This window comes from Mauremys reevesii, linkage group 18 (assembly GCF_016161935.1).
Source record: "Mauremys reevesii isolate NIE-2019 linkage group 18, ASM1616193v1, whole genome shotgun sequence".
Classification (NCBI taxonomy): Eukaryota; Metazoa; Chordata; order Testudines; family Geoemydidae; genus Mauremys; species Mauremys reevesii.
Window position 1 is genome coordinate 6,509,259 of NC_052640.1, and position 20,282 is coordinate 6,529,540.

Consider the following 20,282-nt stretch of genomic DNA (forward strand, 5'->3'; position numbering starts at 1 on the left):
GCTTCTGATGTACTTAAAGAAAAATTTGCTATTACTTTTTGAGTCTTTGGCTAACTGTTCCTCAAATTCTTTTTGGCCTTCCTAATTGTATTTTTACACTTCATTTGCCAGTGTTTATGCACTTTTCTATTTTCCTCACTAGGATTTAACTTCCACTTTTTAAAGGATGCCTTTTTGCCTCTCACTGCTTCTTTTACTTTGTTGTTTAGCCACGGTGGCTCTTTTTTGGTTCTCTTACTATGCTTTTTAATTTGGGGTATACATTTAAGTTGAGCCTCTATTATGGTGTCTTTAAAAAGTTTCCATGCGGCTTGCAGAGATTTCATTTTTGGCACAGTACCCTTTAATTTCTATTTAACTAACTTCCTCATTTTTGTGTAGTGAGTATAAACCTCAGGGCTGGATTCTGTAAACACTCTGCACACACAACTCCCTCTGGGATTAGGTCCCACAGAGTGCAACCCTGAGTTTTGGCTACAAAAATGTGAGCTGAGTTCTGTTAGGAAGAGGAACCTTCATCTAATGAAAAGAAAGAGGATCATTTTTTTAAGATGCTAGACTCTCAAAGAGTGGCATATTGATGGAACAACACTTATTTGGATTGGCTTTTATAGGGACTGTGACATTCTGCAAGTTTATGGTGTATATAAATTAATAATTATTAAAAAAAGGAAAATAAGATTTGATGTAAATTATAATGACCTCATAAGCAATAATACTTTCTAGTGCATGTCACGGGTAGATTTATTAGTACCAGAATGTGTACCAGTAATTAGGTGTAATGAGATAAAAAGTAAGAAAGAAAATTTAGGCTGAATATCTGAATAGGATTTCTGATCCCCATAACCATGATTTTTTAAACTTTTAAGTTTGGCGCTACTGTTAAACTGATAAAAGTACACACAGCCCAGGGAAAAGCATTGGAAGAGAAAGATGGAGCCACCTTCTCAACCAGAAAAATGAAAAAGTAAGGCTGGAAGAAAAGGAAAAGTGAAGCAACAAGCCTCAAGTCTCCTCTCACTGCAAAATCAACACAGCCAAAAACAAATACATACCTATCTCTCTGGGATTTGGCCAGGCAATCAGCTGATGTGAAGAAAGCGTAGAGAAGAGGGTATCTGTGAACTCAGACATAAGCATGTCTGCATCCAGAAAGGAATCTTCCTCCATGGGGACCGGGGTTTCTCTGCCATATCTACTCTGATGCCAGAGAACCACATCATCGTCCTGCCAAAGAGGAAAGAAAAATAAGCCTGGTTATATGAAGCTGCCAGTCACATGCAGTTATTATGGCATCAAACAGACAAAGCTCATTATTTTTCACATTTTAATAAAGAGGAACATTCTATAGGAGTCATCAAAATGCATCACACCAACTTGTTAGCATCCTGCCTCCAGTCACAAGGAACACAGCAACAGTCAATCTAGTCTGGTATTCCACCCTGTGCCACATCAGCTCAGACCAACAGTTCATCTACTCTGGCTTCTTTTATATACCAAACAGACCGATGGTTCATCTAGTGTGGCATATCATTGCACAACACTAGACTCTGTGGGGAAATATCTTTCCAATTCCAGCTGATGATTAGAACTGCATAAAACCAAGGTGGCTTTGGCAATGCTTTTTAGTTTTTTTGGATATAAGTGGGATTTTGCACCCAGAATTTTGCTGATTTGGGGGTTTGAATGAACCTTAATAAACAAACAAAACTCAACTGGAACTGGTGAGGTTTCCAACCAGAACCATGACATCCTGAGCTTTATCTAAATCTTAGCCAGGTTTGCTGAATGGTTTGTGAACCCGGGGATTGTTCTGGGCATATAATGAAGAGTGAATCCAGGTTGAGTTTACATTTAGTTACGGAAGGTCTGAAATGCAATATTGGTGATCAGTTTATGCCCAAAGAAGGCTCCATCGCACGACTATTTTTGTCCCAGATATTTGAAGCGCAGTTGCTTTTATACATCTCAACATCTAGCCCTTTTTTTTTTTTTTTTAAGTTTACCAAACTACTTGCCTATAATAGCACAGAAAAGGGACTCATTTGGTTCTGCTATGTACTTTTCCACTTGTAGCACACACATCCTTTCCCGATTCCACAAGGCAGGCTGTGTTGCCAGTTATAACTTAATAACAAGCTGTCATGTGACCAACTGCAAAGAGGTGGCCCTGATTGGGCCAGCTGGCCTGTTCACTCTCATTTCTTATGTCATCGCACTCCAGACCAAGACTTCCACCCAATCTGATTTAAGCCCAGGAAAGCTGTACTGCTCTCTATTATATAATTTATTCTAAGCAAAAGGGTGCCCCCTCTTCATAATAAACATTAAGGCTAAATGCGTGGCTTTAGGTTTTAATCACTGCAAGCTGTCATGCCTGTATACCTTTGCTACGTATCACAACTTCAATAAACAGAGATGCTGTAACTGCCTCCACAAAAATTACTTACCCGCACCAAGCTTGAAAGATCTTCATCTTTGTGTTTCTGTAACTGCAGAGATAGAACAAAGAATATTTTAAAACGTAAAATTAGCTCCTGTACTTCCCAAAGGACCTGTTTCTGCAACCCCCTACTTATGTGATTAGTCCTTACTCATGCAAGTCATTTTCTTGCCCCCTTGGGACCAATCATGAGTAGAGACTATTCACAGGACAAGGGGTTGCAGGACTGGACCCAGTGTATCAATTTAGTCTTATGTATCAGCAGACCCAATGTTTATACTGGTATAACTGAATTTCCAACATTTTTGCACATTTGTAAAAGTTACATCAGAAGTCCAACTATTAAATCAAAAAGCAATTAATCCACTCAAAATACTTTCACAGCTGCAAACAAACAGACCCTTTTCTTGAAGTATGTTCTCCACTTGTGATATTCCCTGATGACTATTTCGATTCTTCGTTTCCAATATTTCCCTTCTGTTGCAATGGCCTGAGAACAAACAAAATACATTAGGAAATATACACAAACATTAAATTGCCACACAAAGTTTTCAGGCAGACTGATGCTATAAGGTAAGTACATTAATTCTGTTTGACCTCCTAACCCAGCCAACACAATGTGCTTAAATCCAGCTACTGTAGAGCAATCCAGGATCCATTTAATCTTCCCCACATAAAATAAAAGTGATGTTGAATAATAGTACCAATATGTCACTACTTGAATCACCTGTTACCAACTGCAAAGACAATATACACCTCTGCCCCGATATAACGCTGTCCTTGGGGGCCAAAAAATCTTACCGCGTTATAGGTGAAACTGTGTTATATCTAACTTGCTTTGATCCGCCAGATCGTGCAGCCCCGCCCCCCTGGAGCGCTGCTTTACCGCATTATATCTGAATTTGCGTTATATTGGGGTAGAGGGGTAGTACAAAAGGGAGAAAAAAAGTTTCTGAAACATAACTTTTATAAGATGCATGTTAACACAGCCATGCAAAAGCATAATGAAAATTCATCAGCCAAGGTACAAAATCTATAGGCTTACCCTTCACCATGACAACTATGAAATAAAATGTACTCACTGGGAAACAAAAACAAAAAACAAACTCCTGGCCTGGAGCGAGTGGGAAAAAAGAAAGTTGCAAGGCAGTATCAACATACACATACATCCAAAAGTGTGAAGGAATGACACAAAACAATAAAAGCTAAGTAACAACGCTCTGGGAGAAACTTGACTCTTCAAGCCATATGCAGTGCAGTGGTACCCCAATGATAACAAGGGGATCAGAATGTGGGGCTTTAACTTGCCACAAGTACTGCAAAACCAATGACAGCAGGGCAAGTTCACAAGAACTGAGGTAGACTTAACTCCACCATGTCTGATTGGATTGTGTCTCAACCTAAAGGTTAGCCTAACTTTGCTTTTAAAAAATGTCAGATACTAGGACAGTTTCATGTATGCTTTTGCAGTCCATTTCTGCTGCTGCTCCTGCTCTGTAAGTTCAATGGGGGTTTATGCATTTTGAGTCCTATCTAAGGTTACACAGTACATGAGAGAACCACAGTTTGCAATGTCATGGGCCTCCTAGGACAGGAGCCAGAGGATTGCAAATAGTTTGCATACAATAAAAGAAAAGGAAAATGCACAAACCTACCTCACCCAGTTGCAGTTACAGTTTACGTGACAGGGTTAGAAACTGCTTGATAGTTTGTATTCAGACGAGCAAAGAAAATCAAAAAACAATATTGAAAAATCTTTTATAAAGCCACTCAGCTTGATCCTACAGGGTACTCTGCCCTCACCTCCCACTGACTTCAGCAACCTCCAGAAATGGGCTCTTTGAGAGGAAAAGTAAAACAGGCTCTGGCACGTTGGAATGACGGGCTCTTCAGGCTGCACCTTCATGCTTTAGATTTGTCAACCTGGAGGGCAGTCATGGGCTGCATAGTAGGACTCCAGGGGCTGTAAGTCGCCCTTGGGCTGCACCTTGATCATTCCAATACAGGTAGATTTACAACATCTGGCTCAACAGCAGCCATATAGTATACATGTTGATATCTGTCACTATGGAGAGGACACCAAAGCATGTCAGCGCTACAGAGCCTTCACATCTAAACCGAGGTAGGAGAGATATAGAGATAATCAAATCCACAGCTCAAGTTTTACATACTTCAGGCCGCCGATGTTCCTCTACATCAATAGAGCCATCTAGTGGAGTCACAAAATGGCACACTGGGTTCTTGCGTTTCTCCAGGTCTGAAACAGAAATGAAAATATGACAGTTGGGTACACGCATGCTATTCAGGGATCCCTTCTTCACCTTGGAGGCAGGATTTTAACAAGGGTCTTCCCAGATTCCCCTCTAACACACCACTGGGGAATAGGCCATTTCAGACTGCACCTGGATTCAAGTGGTGCGATGCCCCAACGCAGTGTTGAACACCATGGGGATGGTTTGGTCACGGGGTGGAAATTCAGGATTGTCCTCTACAGGGATTTAGGCCACCAGCAGATCGCTTGGGTTTTTCCATCATAAGGTGGCTTGTGTTTCATCTCCTGTCCATTCAGCCCCTTACATGCATGGCCAGATGCAAGACCAGATTCAAACATTTTGTGGTTGTATGCAATCACGTTTACCATAAAAGCAACTTACACTGCATATACCATGCCCTCCAGATGGCATTGTTGAGACGAATTTTATCCCTCCATTGAAGTTTTAAGCCTTTAAAATTCTTCCATTTTGGTGAAACCAACTTCCCACTGAAATAAAAATACCCAAACAAACAAAAAAAAAATCAGTGACTTTTTTTTTTAAAAAGCAAATATAGCAGCTAATAAAAGTGCCAGGCTGACAGTTCTGGAGAAATGAAGCTCAGGCACTGGTAGAGCAAACTTCTTCCATGCATCACCCTGACAACATACCTCACTCCTGGCCTAAAAGTCTAGAGGTGATAGGGAAGTACAGTGTTCATGGCTCTTCCAGTCTTTTATCTCGCTGCTATTAGCTCTGGGGAGGTGTTCTGTGATGTGGATACCTGTCACTCTGGAATTTCACTGGGACGACAACTCATTTCACCCAAACATACTTCTTTTACCTACCACAGTTCCCCTGAACTCAACTACATCACCTCCCACCAACTCTGGGAATGAGAACACCCAAGATCATGCGTAAAACCTGGCACTTAGCAGGCTTTTGGTTTTGTCTATCTTGGATGTTGAGGAGCTGTACCGAGACAGTACCCATTCATACTTGCAGCTCCAGATCACCTCCCAGGCAAACAGCATTCAAAAGACAACACGACAATATTAACTCTACTCTACTCTACTCTACTCCAGCAGAGTTGTTGCCCTTAAACTTTGCAGTGCTGCATTTTGTAACTAGATAAACTAGATCTAGTTACAAAAGCAAAAAGTTTAGCGACAACCACACTACTATCAAAGGTGGGGTGCCAATAAAAAGAAAGCAGCTCATATGTGAAGGGCTTTCTTGGAAATGAGAAAGGATAGAGAAACAGAGACACTGATAATGCTTAGCACTGTTATAAACACTTAATAAACGTTCGCTACCTAACCCTCAGAATACCTCTATGAAGTATTAGCCTCATATTAGGGATGGAGCAGACAAGGTTACACACACTTTGATCTTGCCAGTTTCAAGCCATCATTTTTTCATGGTTTTATAGTCTCACATTTTCCTATTTTTAAGTGTTTCCTGTCCCCTTCTGTTGTGTGTTATCAGAGCTGGGACTACAACTCAGGAATGCCCAACTCCCAGTCCTGTACCTGCCCACCTACCCCCACTCGCACCCACCCCCACTCGTAGTTATTTTTAATGAAGCCAAGGAGTACCATATATGAACAAACCTATATGGGGCTTAGAGTAAGAATTTCCCAATGGCCATTGTTAATACAGAAGCTCAGAAAGCTCCACACCTGCCAACAGGACGACATTAAATCACTGCTGTTTTAAGTTATTAAGCTCGCCTTTGTTTCTCTTCTTAGGGCTGCATCTGACACTAGCACCCAAGTAATCTCATGACTGCTACAGTGGCAATCAGAGGCCAGATCTCAGCTAAACTGTCAGGGAAGGAACAGCCAACCAGCCACCTTTCAATTCTGGCTTCTATTGTATGCTACCAGTTGTATCTATATTTTAACCCATGATAGGTTCTACACTAGTGTATAAAGGTTTTTTTCTGCTTCCTATCTTCATTTTTTTTAAAAACCCTGTCTAGTGTTTTATACTGTACATGCAATGAACCAGATGCAGAGACCAGATACCAAGTGCGCTAAAAGGATTAAGTTGATTCCATAGTTACAGAACTGCATGGTCATTGCACTTAACAGTTCCCAAGTGATCCCATATGTTGTATTCTGAACCCTCCAGATTTTAAAATGAGCAAGTTTACTATAGTTTTGTTTATGCTAAAAAATCCCTGAACTTGATGCAGGCTTTGAGATTTGGGGAGGTTACTTTTAAATAACAGAAACCACAAATACATTTATTTCAGTAAATAAAACAAAGCTGATTTCCACCAGGAACTCAAGGCTCTCTGAGTTGAGTTCAGTTTTTAGAAACATTCCAAGGGTAGTTATATGAGTTTCAGGGATTATAAAATAATGAAGATTAATGAGATTGTATATGGAGACCTTTCCTGTTCTATGATAATACAGTATATATTTCACTCAGACTCTTCACCTATTTTATTTATCTAAGGTTCTTATATGGCATCTATTGCTATATTACCTGAGCACCTCCATAGTATCTTTACTTTATTCTCCACTGAATTCACAGTAAATCCTTGCTGCCATGCTCAGCTTTTGCCAAGACACATGAATCTCTGCAGATCTACTATGCTTAATGTTTTTTAAATCAGACATTTCTTTACCACTATCACTGGAAGCAACAAGCATGGCACCCATCAATTGCTGTTTCCTTGCCATTCTCAGAAATGGGGTGTGCTAAGAGATACATTTCAATGCTACAGGAACTTCATGACTGAGAGAGGAGCCTGCAAATTAAGACTTATCCCATATATCACATTGGGGAAGTGCTGCAAAATCCATTCCTGGTGCCACCAAGTTCTGGGTTTAAAGGAGACAGAGGCAACCCATCCATTTTAGGATCCTGTTTGAAGTTACCTATTACGTTTTCAAAATCTTTTGTGGATTTGCTCTTCCTCTGTTTGTTTAGTGTCCTTCTTTCTATCTTTTCATGCAGTCTCATCAATTTTAGTATGAGCCCTTGCTCTGCGGTGGCGTGCTGTGTCCAACAGCTTCCCCCATATCTCATCACTTCATCAAGTTTCCACTTCCTTTCAAATCTCAGATGAAAACATACTTTTTTCCCCCTCTTACTTCTGCCTCAATTTTCTCTCTCTCTCTTCACTATTCTAACATATCACTCTTCTGTGAGCCTTGACTTTGCTAGAGTCCCTACAAAATAAGTCTGACTAGAAAATATGCCAATCCAATATCAATCTCTAGAGTAACATGTGTTTTCAAGAGACAATGGTTGCATAGTTTAATAAACTAAATCCTAAATGGCAGAACTCTGTTATTTAACTTATCTGTACCCAAAATAGGTCTAATCTCTAACAAAGGGTCACAAGGAGACAGACATTTTTGCAGTCTAGCCAATATAACTATAATGTATTTCTTGTATCCAGTTTAAATCTTCTTCAAAGAGTGATTTAAGACTAGAATTAAGATAGAAAATGTTAACCAATTTATATAATTTACATTTTATTTACTGTATTTTATAGTGCATTAAAGTCCAGCCAAAGATTAAAGTGATTAATAATTTATCCTCTTTTTAGGACAATTATTATTATTATTATTATATCTAGTTCTTCCAATGCATTCCATGGGAGCAGAGTTCAAGTCCAGTATTAGATCATAAGTGAAATGAGTTTGATAACCTCAGTTTCATCCAGCGGACAGGAATCACCGTGAAGATGACAACTATATTTACAACCTGATCCAAACCCCAGTGAAGTAAATGGAAAGGCTCCATTGACTTCTGGGGCGACTGGATCAGGCCTCTAATGATCATTTCAGCCTAACTGATCATCTCTATTCTGGAACACTAAAGGAGAGAGTGGTTTCACCAACGTAAAATATAGTGTTTGAGAGCAGTTCCCTGACTGTAAATGACCTTTGGATTTTGAAAAAACAAAAAAAACAAAAACAAAAAGGAGTTTCTGCTCCTACTGATCTATTAGCTTTAAAGAACATTAATATTCTCATAAGCTAATAAATGTAATAAACAAATGCAGATAAACTTGCCTACCGATTACACAGTCAAAACATGAACTTCAGTGGAAGATGCCAAAGGCGTTCAGGAATTCAACAGTCACTGGTTCAATTCTATGTGAGAACTTTTCCCAAACAGGGAATACGCAAAGTTCCCAAAAATGGGAGAAGAGACCTGGATGAAATCTACTGCAACAGTCACCAGAACAGTGACTGACACACTGGCCAGCAAGTGGCCTGAGTCTATGAAGGTAATGGCACTTCTAGAAGGAAAACTGATCAGGTACTGATTGAGGCGACAAGAATAAAAAAAGATTTTCAGGAAAGATACACATAATCTCTCCTTAACGTTTTGTAGTTCGTAGTCCCTGATAAAAGAGCAAACTGTGCTATAGGGGTCTGGGTGGTTCAGAGGGTTGATGATGGTGGAATATGGAACTTTTAACCTCTTGAACCCGATATCAAATCCACCCTAGGTCAGGAGTTACTGATGTGAAATAAATTCAATGGTTTTAATTCAGTCTTTAGTGGACAAGTGTTCACATAACAAAATCAAATCACAGAACCACATAAGTGAAGGGAAGGAAGGGACCCTGAGAAGGCATCTAGTCCAGCTTGCAGCTCTGTGGCAGGACCATGTAAACCAAGATCATCCCTGACATGTTTGTCCAACTTGTTTTTAAAAGCTTTCAACTATGAGGATTTCACGAGCTCCCTTGGAAGAATATTCCAGTGCTTAGCTACCTTTATAGTTAGAAAGTTTTTCCTAATATCTAACCTAAATCACCCCTACTGCAGATTAAGTCCATTACTACTTGTCTTACCTTCAGTGGACCTGGAGAACAACTGATCCCCATCCTCTTCATAGCAGCCCCTAACATCCTGGAACACTAATCAGGTCCTCTCCTCAGTCTTCTTTTCTCAAGACTGCACATGCCCAGTTCTTTTTTAACCTTTCATCAAAGATAAGATTTTCTAAAACTTGTATCATTTTCGTTGTTCTCTGTACTCTCTCCAATTTGTCCACATCTTTCCTAAATTGTGCCTAGAACTGGACACAGTACTCCAACTGGGGCCTCACTAGTATCGAGTATAGCGGGACAATTACCTCCTGTGTCTTACATACAACGCTCCTGTTAATATAACCCAGAATCACATTAGTCTTTTTTGCAGATGAATCACATTGTTGACTCATACTCAGTTTGTGATCCACTATAACCCCCAGATCCTTTTCAGCAGTACTACCAGCAAGACAGTTATTCCCCATTTTGTAGTTGTGCATTTGATTTTTCCTTCCTAAGTGAAGTACTTTGCACTTATCTTTATTGAAGTCTATCTTGTTGAATTCAGACCAAATGTCCAATTTGTCATGGCCATTTTGAATTTTAAACCTGTCCTCCCAAGTGCTTGCTATCCCTCCCAGCTTGGTGTCATCTGTAAATTTTATAAGCATACTCTCCGCTGCATTATCCAAGTCATTAATGAAAATATTGACTACTCCTGGGCTCAGGACTGACCCTTATGAGTCTCCACTAGATACGCCCTCCCCAATATGGCAGCAAACCATGCCACAACAGGCTCCTTTTTGGCCCTCAAGATTGAATTTCCATCTGACCCTGTGACGTTGTCTAATTAAAATATAATCATGCAAATAATTATTGCTACCACTGTTATATAATTGCAGCAGTGAACTCACTCAATTCTGAATGCTGAAAACCGTCTCCATTTTTTTTTAAAAATTCAATATATTTTTTTTCCCCAGACAACTAAGCATTCCCCAAATACTGCAGTTTTGTGCTAGTACATGGGAAACAGATGTTCACTGTCCAAGCTGGAAACACAAAATGTAAATAGCATCTTTTAAATGCAGACAAATATATTAGATTCTTAAAATGTTTTAGCTTTCTAAGAGGTGACTAGTAACAGATTAAAAAAAAATAGGTTTTCTTCCTAAATAGATTTTTTACTGTGATAGTGTTCCTTTAATTAGTTCTCTTCCTCTGAGGATCTCACCACTTTGTAAGGAATTTTGTTTTATGTTCACAAAATCCAGAATAAAATGTTTTTAAACAGAAGGAGATATTTGCACTGGTTTGTACATTTTTGGCTGCACTCCCATGACTAAGTACTAATGATGTAGAGGGAGCAGGGATTTAATCATTCTACTCGTAATCCAAGTTTCTGACTGGCCTGAAAATCACTAATCACCAGCCTATGAGTCAGATAATGCTTTATCTATATCTCTAGAGGTGATTTTTTTTTTATGCTCCAATACCTTGTCTTTAACACAATATTATTAGGGAGAGTATACAGGATTTTTCCCCCAAGCTGCATACATATTTATCAAAAAACTAACAAGAAGAGTGTTGAAGGGATGCTGTTCATATCTAAAATTGAAGTTAATAAATGACCCAACAGAATATTTCAGTGAAACTTGGCTTAGGAGGAGACAATGCAAATGGTTTCACTTGCTTCACTACAATTTTGGGTCATACAGCAGCTGATGCAAGCAATGGTGTAAGCAACTTTTAAATTAATCAACAAATAATCACAAGTAGAATTTTCCCTATTCACAACTTTGACACTTCAAGTGGTTTCTAATGGAACCTGTGTTTTCTCAGCCCTAATCTGCCTCATGATACTGTCAAAATGGCAATTTCTCATTTTAGTTAATTATTTTTCATTACATCTTTGAGTCCTCTCTGTAGTCTCATGTTGTGGGAAGAATATATATTACTCTAGCTCACTCTAAATGCCTACTGAAAAGCTTCCCCTTTGTCTTAAAGAAGATAAATACATCCTCTACTTCATGAGTTGCAGTTGGTGCTGAAGAAGGAACTCTAATTTCACTTTCACAGTCATCAATAACTGAAGTTATAAAGGGGAAAAAATCCCCTCTGGTGGGAGCCATGTTGTTCTCAGCTGAGACACCCAGTACAGCTTGGCCCGCTACAGTGAAGATACCAGGGATCTCTCTCTCACTGCGCAGCAGCTGGTAACAGGTGAGATGCTTGAGCTAACTGCACCCTGGTTTAACCATGGTTAGGAGCAGGGCATTTTTAATGAGTGGTCTTCAAATCCAGAACTTGCTGGGTTGGGTGGATGAAGACAGGTTATATTTATCAGTTTCTAAAATTCTGAACTGGGTTTTGTACTGTGCATGTGTCTAGAGCCTGGTACAGGAATGTATTATAAACTGAATTTAAAATAAATTAGGCATTGCTGAAGTCAGGTGGATGAATGGAGCAAACAAACTGGAGCACTTGATGCAGAATAACTCAGTCCAGTTACATGTATAAGATAAGAGGAAGCCTGCATTCCAATGACACACCTTGAAAGTGCTTTGCAAACCATCAATCCTCACACCACCCTCTCTAAAGTAAGGAATTTTAGTCATCCACATTTTACAAATGAAGTAACAGAGAGAGAGAGGTTAAATTACACACTCAAGGTCTGTCAGTGGCAGAGTCAGGAATGGAACTCAGATCCCCTGACTTGCAGTTCTGTCTTTTAAACTGGAAGCCCTTGCTCCTTTACATAGTTGGGATTGGTCCTGCTTTGAGCAGGGGGTTGGACTAGATCAAGGGTCGGCAACTTTTGGCATGCGAGCTGATTTACAGTTGTACGCTGCTGCCGGCCTGGGGTACCCGCTGCTGGCCTGGATGGACGGAACCCCGGGCCGGCAGCGGGCTGAGTGGGGCTGGCGGCCGGGACCCTGGCTGGCAGGGGCTGCGGACGGAACCCCAGACTGGCAGTCTGGAGTTCTGTCCTCCGGCCCCACTCAGCCTGCTGCCAATCTGGAGTTCCATCCGCCAGCCCCTGTAAAATGTATTACTGGCATGCGAAACCTTAAATTACAGCAAATAAGTGAAGACTTAGCACACCACTTCTGAAAGGTTGCCGACCCCTGGAATAGATGATTTCCTGAGGTCTCTTCCAACCCTATTCTTCTATGATTCTATGAAAATAACTGAAATTAATCTGAAGGTACAAAGCAAATGTTCCCATTGGAGTTCTCCAGTTTAGAAAAAAAGTTATTTTCTCCATTTGCATTCATGTTGCATTCATGTTGCATCAGGCTTTACATCTATCCTAGGTGGAATTGAAGCATAAATCTCCGGGCATTGAAGCTCAGATTCTAGAGCACCGACCCAACTGTTCAAATAAGATGCAATGAAAAGTAGCTACTGCTTGTAAAACTCACTTTTCAAGCCACAAGTATCTTGCCTATCTTTACAGCTGTGAGAGAAAAGGATTTAATTGAGAATTGCCTATACAATTTTCACGTTTGAAAACAAAATCACTTTCAAGTTATAGGAGCAAATATATAGGTGTATATTTTACTTTTCTATTCTTTCTTTTACAGGCTCCTACTTTCCTTGTGCTAAAAGCCCTCTCCCCTGCCAAATCCTTTGTTAAAGTCCACTTGCTTTGTGAAACTTTCTTGAGTGATCCTCTCCTCTGCTTGTTCATTTATAGCATTGTCTCTGAGTTAGACTGCAAAGACCTTTAGAGAAGGATATTTTCTTTGCAGGTTTTTGTAATAAGATGTCCAATATGAAATAAGAATGTTTCTATTCCTTTAATTTAAAATAAGCTAAACAGATGAGTTTTTCTTGTAACAAAAGGAAAGATCTTTTTGGCTTCCACACAGGATTCAGGAGAATGGTTTTGGTTTGTTTTTAATCTTTTTGTTGGGGGCTGGGCCTATCACCTCAGCTCTCTAGGAGCCAAAACTAACAATACTTCCTCAAACAAAGGCTCATTCAGTGGATCAGATTACAAGAACATTCACATATTGTGTGCCAGAATGAAGAGGCAGGCAAGTGGAACAAAAACATTCCTGTATCATGTGGATAGGAATTATGATTTCTCTCCTCGGTACAGGAGTCACATGAAGGTAACACTCACACAGATTCATGTTTACTATCTACAATAACTAGAAAGCTAGTCCTAGCCACAACTTTAAAATAAAGCATTGGTGTTGCCCTTTTCTTGACGCTACTCTGTCCATCATCTCATCTGAAAAAGCAGATTCCAAGACAGGGAGGATGTTAACATTACCTACATTCCATAAAACTACGCATGAATCCTTCCTTGTACTGATGCTAAATTCAGCGTACTGTTAAACAACCATCTACCCTGCTGTGCAGCACATCCCCTTTTAAAGCAATGCTTTGATTTTCAAGAGAGAGATTCCTGAAAAGATAAACATCTTTTTCCCAACCTGTCTCTCTCATAAAAAAAATGAGGTGCAAAATCAGCATTCAAAATATCCCATTGCTAGGTTGCAATCTAGTACCCTAGAAAATGCATGGTTTTCTGAACCAACAGCTCATAATTCTATTCAGTCACATCTTATCCCACTACCTGAGGAAATGCATCTCCCCAGTGTACTCTACAAATAAGCTGGAGAGCAAAGATAAAGTAGTGACTTTACAAAACTAGCAAAAAGCCCAGTCCTGTACTTGCCTGAGTAAAAGTCTCCAGGGTCTGGGATTTTGCTCTCATACGAACCACATCTACAGTAAGTGCTTTGCAGGTATAGCTATATTAGCAAAGCATTCCTACTGGGGATACAACTTATACTGGAACCACTGTACTTTTGCTGGTATAGCTTATTCCAGCCCCCTACCCCTACTTATTTTATTTCAGGCTTACAACAGCCAGAAAGCTGGAAAAGCCTCCTAAGCATGTGAGAGAAATGCTGTCTAATGATTAGATCAGGAGGCTGGTTGTCAGAACTGTTGGGCTCCTACCTCTGCCACTGGCTCCCTGTGACTTGGATAAACGAAGGCGGAGAGAGGGCAGGACAGAGGTTTGCCCATCAATAAAATGGATCTGATCAAGTTTACCAGCCTCATGGGAATCTTCTGAGACTTAAATAATTAAAGTTTGTAAAGGGCTGTCAGATGCTCACATGAAAGCAGCTACAGGAGAGCAATATCTTGCCATTATATACAACTTTTTAGATCTCAAAGCATTTTACAAAGGAGGGTAAGTACTAGCCATCCCCATTTTATAGATATGTAAACCAAGGTACAGAGGGGAAAACACAGCTTGCACAAGGCCACACGTTCTGGGGCAGAGCTTGGAACAGCACCAAAACCTGCTGACTCCCAGTCCCATGTCACATCCGCTGGACAGGACACTGCTCTACAAACGTTGCTTCCTTTCAACAATTTAATGATGTTTATTCAAGTTTTAAAAGTGAAATATTACTAAGGGAAAACCAGAGTTTGCTTTAGCAAAAACAGGCTTTTTAAGACTACACATTCTATGGCTCTTTCTAAACTTCCCTACCACACAGCAGAGCTGGGAAGCTTACTTTAATGTTTGTGAAATGCTTTAATAGACTAGAGGAAGAGTAAAGTATTAAACACCAAGACAATCTTTCCCAGTACAAACATTTACCCCAATACATGCATCTATATACCTTCATTTGGCTAATCAAACACTAGAATAGACGTATTTTAACTTTTCTCCCAGCTGGTCACAGAATTGTATCCAAAATAGAGTCAACTCCTATATATTTGGCAACCAGACATATATTTTTGCATATTTTCTCCCTGTCTAAATAAAGATACCACGCCTAGTTTTATATAATGTTTCCAGGAACTTGCCAACTAGCCAAACACTGTGCTGTAGAAAATATTAAACCCACATGCAGTTTTCCTCAGAGCATCCCATTCCTGCAGTTGTGATCAATAACCAGAGACATATAAAAAAAACCCTAATTTTTGGACCAGCATGTAAGAAATTAAACTCTTATAAGAAATACAAGTCTTTCTATTATATTTGAAAATAAACTCCAATGGAAACTATTTTTTTTGTTAAACAAACACTCCTGTGCTCTGTTTGCAACCCAAACATTGCAGCCTTGTGCTTAAACAGAAGACCCAGAAAGCGAGATTAACTAGAAAGCTCACTAGAAACAAATGTGAAACTGGCCAGTCTATTTTCACGATCCAAGGTGAAATGTAAAAGAGTAAACAAACAGCATAAATGGTGAAAAGTATGTTAGATTTTTTTAAATGTTCATTTTTAATAATCTAATGTGTCTCTTTGGGGTAGGGGCTGTGTCTTTGTAGGTTTTGCATACACCTAACACGGTGGGCCTTGATCCTGATTGGGATCTCTAAGCACTACTGCAGAATATTAAATTATATACAAAAAACTAAACTAAAAATGTTAAGATTGCAAAGACAAGCACTCAGAATTTAGGAAATGCCATTTGCCCACCTTGCATGTATGCATTATGGTACAGTCTTTAATTACACAATCTTTTATGCAATGAATGAGAAGGGTCCTGTTTTTTCCCACAGGACCCTTCTCATTCATTGCATAAAATGGACGGTACTTACTTAAATTACCAGCAATTCAATATTTAGCTTTCTCCTCATTGTTTTGTGTGGCCTTAGGCCTTATTTACTGCACATTGTTCAAACCCTGCTCTGAAGACAGAATTATTAATTTTCTCCTGGGCTTCTCTATGGCACTCATCACAAGAGTATTTGAGTGCTTCACAAATATTAAATTTATTTTCCCAACAGCTCTGTGAGATGAGGGCTCATTACTCTTCCCTTTTTACATTTGGGGAACGGAGGCACAGTGAGATTAAAGTCAAAAGTTCCAGATGTTTGGGTGCCAAATTTCAGATGCTTAGAACCTGATTTTCAGACTACTTAGCATTATATAGCACTTTTATGTTCAAAGTACAGCTCCAACCGACTTCAGTTGCAGCTGAGAGTACTCTGCATTTCTGCAAATAAAATCCCAGGGTCTCAAGTTGGCACCCAGAAAATGAGGCACCCATAATTAGTGATCTGTGAAAAATATGTTTCAAGTGACTTGACTAGAAACACATAACAACCCCTTGGGACGGGCTGGGATAGAATCCAGTTCTCCAGGATAGCATTCAACTGCCTTAACCATGAAACTATCTTTTTTTTTTTTTTTTCATGTGTTCCCCTGCCTCATTCATTACACACCTTCCAACTTCTGCAACAAATGAGACTGGGGTCCTACGGACAACAACCTCCTTTACAGCACAACCTGATTCATCCCCAGAGCAGGTCCATCCTGTGTACTAAACGAGGCAGGGGATTTGTGGAAAAATTAGCATGCAATCATGTAATTAGATTACCATAACGGAGGGGTCTCAAACTCCCGGCCAGCGGGCTATCTGCGGCCCGGGAGCCTCCCCATTGTGGCCTGCGAGGCTCCAGCAGTTTTGGGGCCGGGTCTCTCCCTTGGCCCCACCTGCCGCCCCCGGGCACTCTCCCCTCAGGCAGCTTCCTCCTGCAAACCGCTTGGGCCGGAGAGGGGACACTGAAAGCACAGGACAGTCTCATTGTTCTCAGTTCAGGTGCCCATTCCTGCTCAGCTCCAGGGTGAAGCATGCCTGGAGTGTGGCTGGAGTCTTTGGGAAATTTAGCTGTTAAAATCTAAGACTCTAGTGAGCATTTACGAACTGCAATTTTTCAAAGGCTTATAACATAGTCAAATTTGAGCTGATTTTCTTGGGGTTGGCAAAAGGTACACCCCTGATACAAAAGCACCTCTCTGACAAATTTTCAGTGCCTGCTCCAGAGCCTGGGAATGCTAGAACTTTTGAAAGAAAAAGGTCACAACATTTTTTTAACATGGGCAAAACAATGTGTTTTCCCCTAGCCTCATTCCTGGAAACAGCTGAACCATTCTGGTTGAAACTGTCAAAAATGTTATATAAAATATTTCAGCCTGAGGCAGACATGGAAAATTTCAGCCTGACTGGCTGAAATTTGGCAAAGTTATAAGTAAGTGAAAACAGTGCCTTATAATGAGAAGTGTTGGACAACCTTAATAATAGGCAGTGCTATCAACCCCACCCAGAATAATTAATAATAACGTGTAACATTAGGTATAGAAATTAGGTTTATTTTAATATGATTTTTTTTAACCTGACACTGTGGCTTAGGTGTCCCATGTTTTATATGATTCACCCTTGTAACAAAGAAGCACATTATCTTTGTATGTAAAGCAGTAAGTATGAGACCAGCTAACAGTGTGCCAGACAGCTGTTCTCAGTACTGCATTTTGCAAATGACTGCAGCTTGAGGCCACATAACTGGAAGTCAATCTGCCTGAGATGTGAAGCACTACCCCACTCCTTACAGAGATCCCCTTCATTCTAGTGCTAGAACTGCACTCAGGGTTAGTCTGGGTCAGGCCAGAGTCACTGCTCTGGTGCCCTAGGACCAGGATGGGAAGGAAGAGAGAATCCAGTCTCTCACACTGGTGACCCGCATCATTTTTGTAAATGTCTCCTACTTGGCCCATTCCTGACACAAGTTGGCAAGCCTCTCTGACAGTGAGAAGTGCTACATTCTGTCTTCCTAGATTATACCTGCAATTCCAGTTTACTATAGTATTCCCTTTACTTCCTGTCCTATATTACTGTGTAATGTTGATATTAAGCAATTATTCTCTCTCTCTCTCTCACACACACACACACACACACGCCTCCGTGGTTGCAGTTCAGCTGGGTGAAGCAATCCCTAAATATGGTTTTTGTATCAATATGCAAAACACTTTGGAAAGGGAGGTGGGGATCTGGACACACACTTGTCATCTTTTAAGACTTTAAAATAACCCAAATCTAAACAACCTGGTAACATTATAATCAAGGATTCTGCATTTAGTTTGTTGTCTAATAAAGGGTGCATTTTTGCATTTGATTTTGGTTCCCCAGTCCTCACTTGGGTAAAGCACCTGCTATGTACAAAATTCCCAAACAAACAAATAAAAAATCACATCAAAGTAGGGTTAAAGTTGAAAGTATATATCAGTAGTTTAAGGGGATGTTGTAATTATCCCCAAAGTAGCATAAACTCAGGAATTTCAGACTTAGAGTTACACTTAAAAGAAAGGTAAGAAGTGTATAATTTAGACACCCAAAAGAATCTTAATCCTGCTCTGTAATGACAACATGTAATAAATATTTTAATCATAATAATATGGTTTAGTGCTTGAGGTCTCAGATTAGATGTAGCTGATTTTTTAATTTTTTTAAAAAATATTTTTCCCCTCATAGCATAAGTATGAGGCAAAGTTAAAGTTATGTGGATGCCTTAACCATATATTTTTACTTTAACACATTTTATTCCTTTTAAGAGTAACCTTCACTCTGCATTTCCTGTGTTTATAATTACATTCCCTGTAATTATTTTTTAGTCCAAGTTATTTATATATGCTATCCACCATAACGATCTTAACAGATTTTTGTCTCAATTTTCATTTAGGGAGAATATGCCATATTTTTCATAACAGTGGTTAAATCCTGCTTTAATGGAACTCGACCCTAACACCAATTGTGACTTCATAATACTTCACTGGTCACACCAGCAACTTGAATTTGAAGCTCTGGTAGGGTGAGGGCGGGGAAGAAAGGAGGGGATACACACTAGGATTTTCCCTGCTGCATCATCATCACAAGCTTTATTTTTATCTTCCCTCTGGTCACCCTCTCTTTAAAAATAGCCACCATAATCTCAACACCCTTCCCTCCCCACTCCATCCTTTCTTTTCGCCTCATCTGCACTCCCTGCAGCTCATGCAAGATTAGAACCATTTAAGTGAAGCAAAAGAAAATTCTATATGGCTAATAAAACTGCAGCTGGTTTAGTGTCAGCCCTAGGATCAGTATTATCAAGGTATCTGTCACAAAAGCAGCTTTGGGAATGGCAGGAGGTTTTCTGTTGATATATTACGTGTATTGAAGAGTAATAGAAGGTTCAGAATTCTGCCTCTGTATACATATTAAAATCTACTTGGTACTTCCCTGTTTTACCTATTCAACACTGAGATTAATTAATTTTTAGTTCATTTGTATTGGGTGGTGTATCTTGCATTCTCTAATGACCTTTAAAAACACTAAATGTCTCTAATTTTTTTTTAAAAGAGAAAACAACCATACCAATGCACAGCATTTTTAACCATCATCTCTACTAACTATGAAGAGCTGAGTGCTGTTTACCATGCTCAACAGGATGAGAAATCTGAAACCAGCTTTTAAGTCACAGAGGATAATATAACATTTGCAACATGGCAAGCCTAAAAATATACTGTGAGCCTATAGGAATCTCTAAAAGTGGCTTCAGTGTTTTAAAAAGAACATTCAGAGACTCTCCTCACCTCTCCCCTGCTGAGCAAAGGTTTTGTAGCATGTCTGCAATCCAAACTATGAAAGACCAGAACTTCTAACTTTGTAATGTATTAATAAAAACAACGAAACTGAACAAATGGAAGGCAAAAAGATAGAAGTTAACCACAGATGTAGTAATGTTAATACAAATTACCAGCAAAAAATGTAGAAGCCTCCATGTAATCCAGAGCTAACAAATAAAACTGGAATGAACAAAAAGAAAATCTATTTTAAAACAAAAAGAACAGGAGTACTTGTGGCACCTTAGAGACTAACAAATTTATTTGAGCATAAGCTTCCGTGGGCTACAGCCCATTTCATTGGATGCACAGAATGGAACACACAGTAAGAAGAAACAGACTCCACTACGCCATACACATCCCATAGTAAAAGTTTCC

The 20,282-nt window shown here is 39.6% G+C and overlaps 1 protein-coding gene across 2 annotated transcripts in view; it reads right to left on the minus strand.

The window, feature by feature from the left end:
• Window positions 1-20,282, minus strand: part of LOC120386203 (MLX interacting protein) — a 61,062-nt gene that overhangs the window by 20,318 nt on the left and 20,462 nt on the right. For both annotated transcript variants that reach the window (XM_039505240.1, XM_039505239.1), the window contains exons 2-6: window positions 5,098-5,204; window positions 4,615-4,700; window positions 2,844-2,933; window positions 2,451-2,492; window positions 1,056-1,227 (exon numbers count right to left, since the gene is read on the minus strand). In XM_039505240.1, coding sequence (XP_039361174.1) covers window positions 1,056-1,227; window positions 2,451-2,492; window positions 2,844-2,933; window positions 4,615-4,700; window positions 5,098-5,204 — 497 coding nt within the window. The remainder of the gene's footprint in view (window positions 1-1,055; window positions 1,228-2,450; window positions 2,493-2,843; window positions 2,934-4,614; window positions 4,701-5,097; window positions 5,205-20,282) is intronic.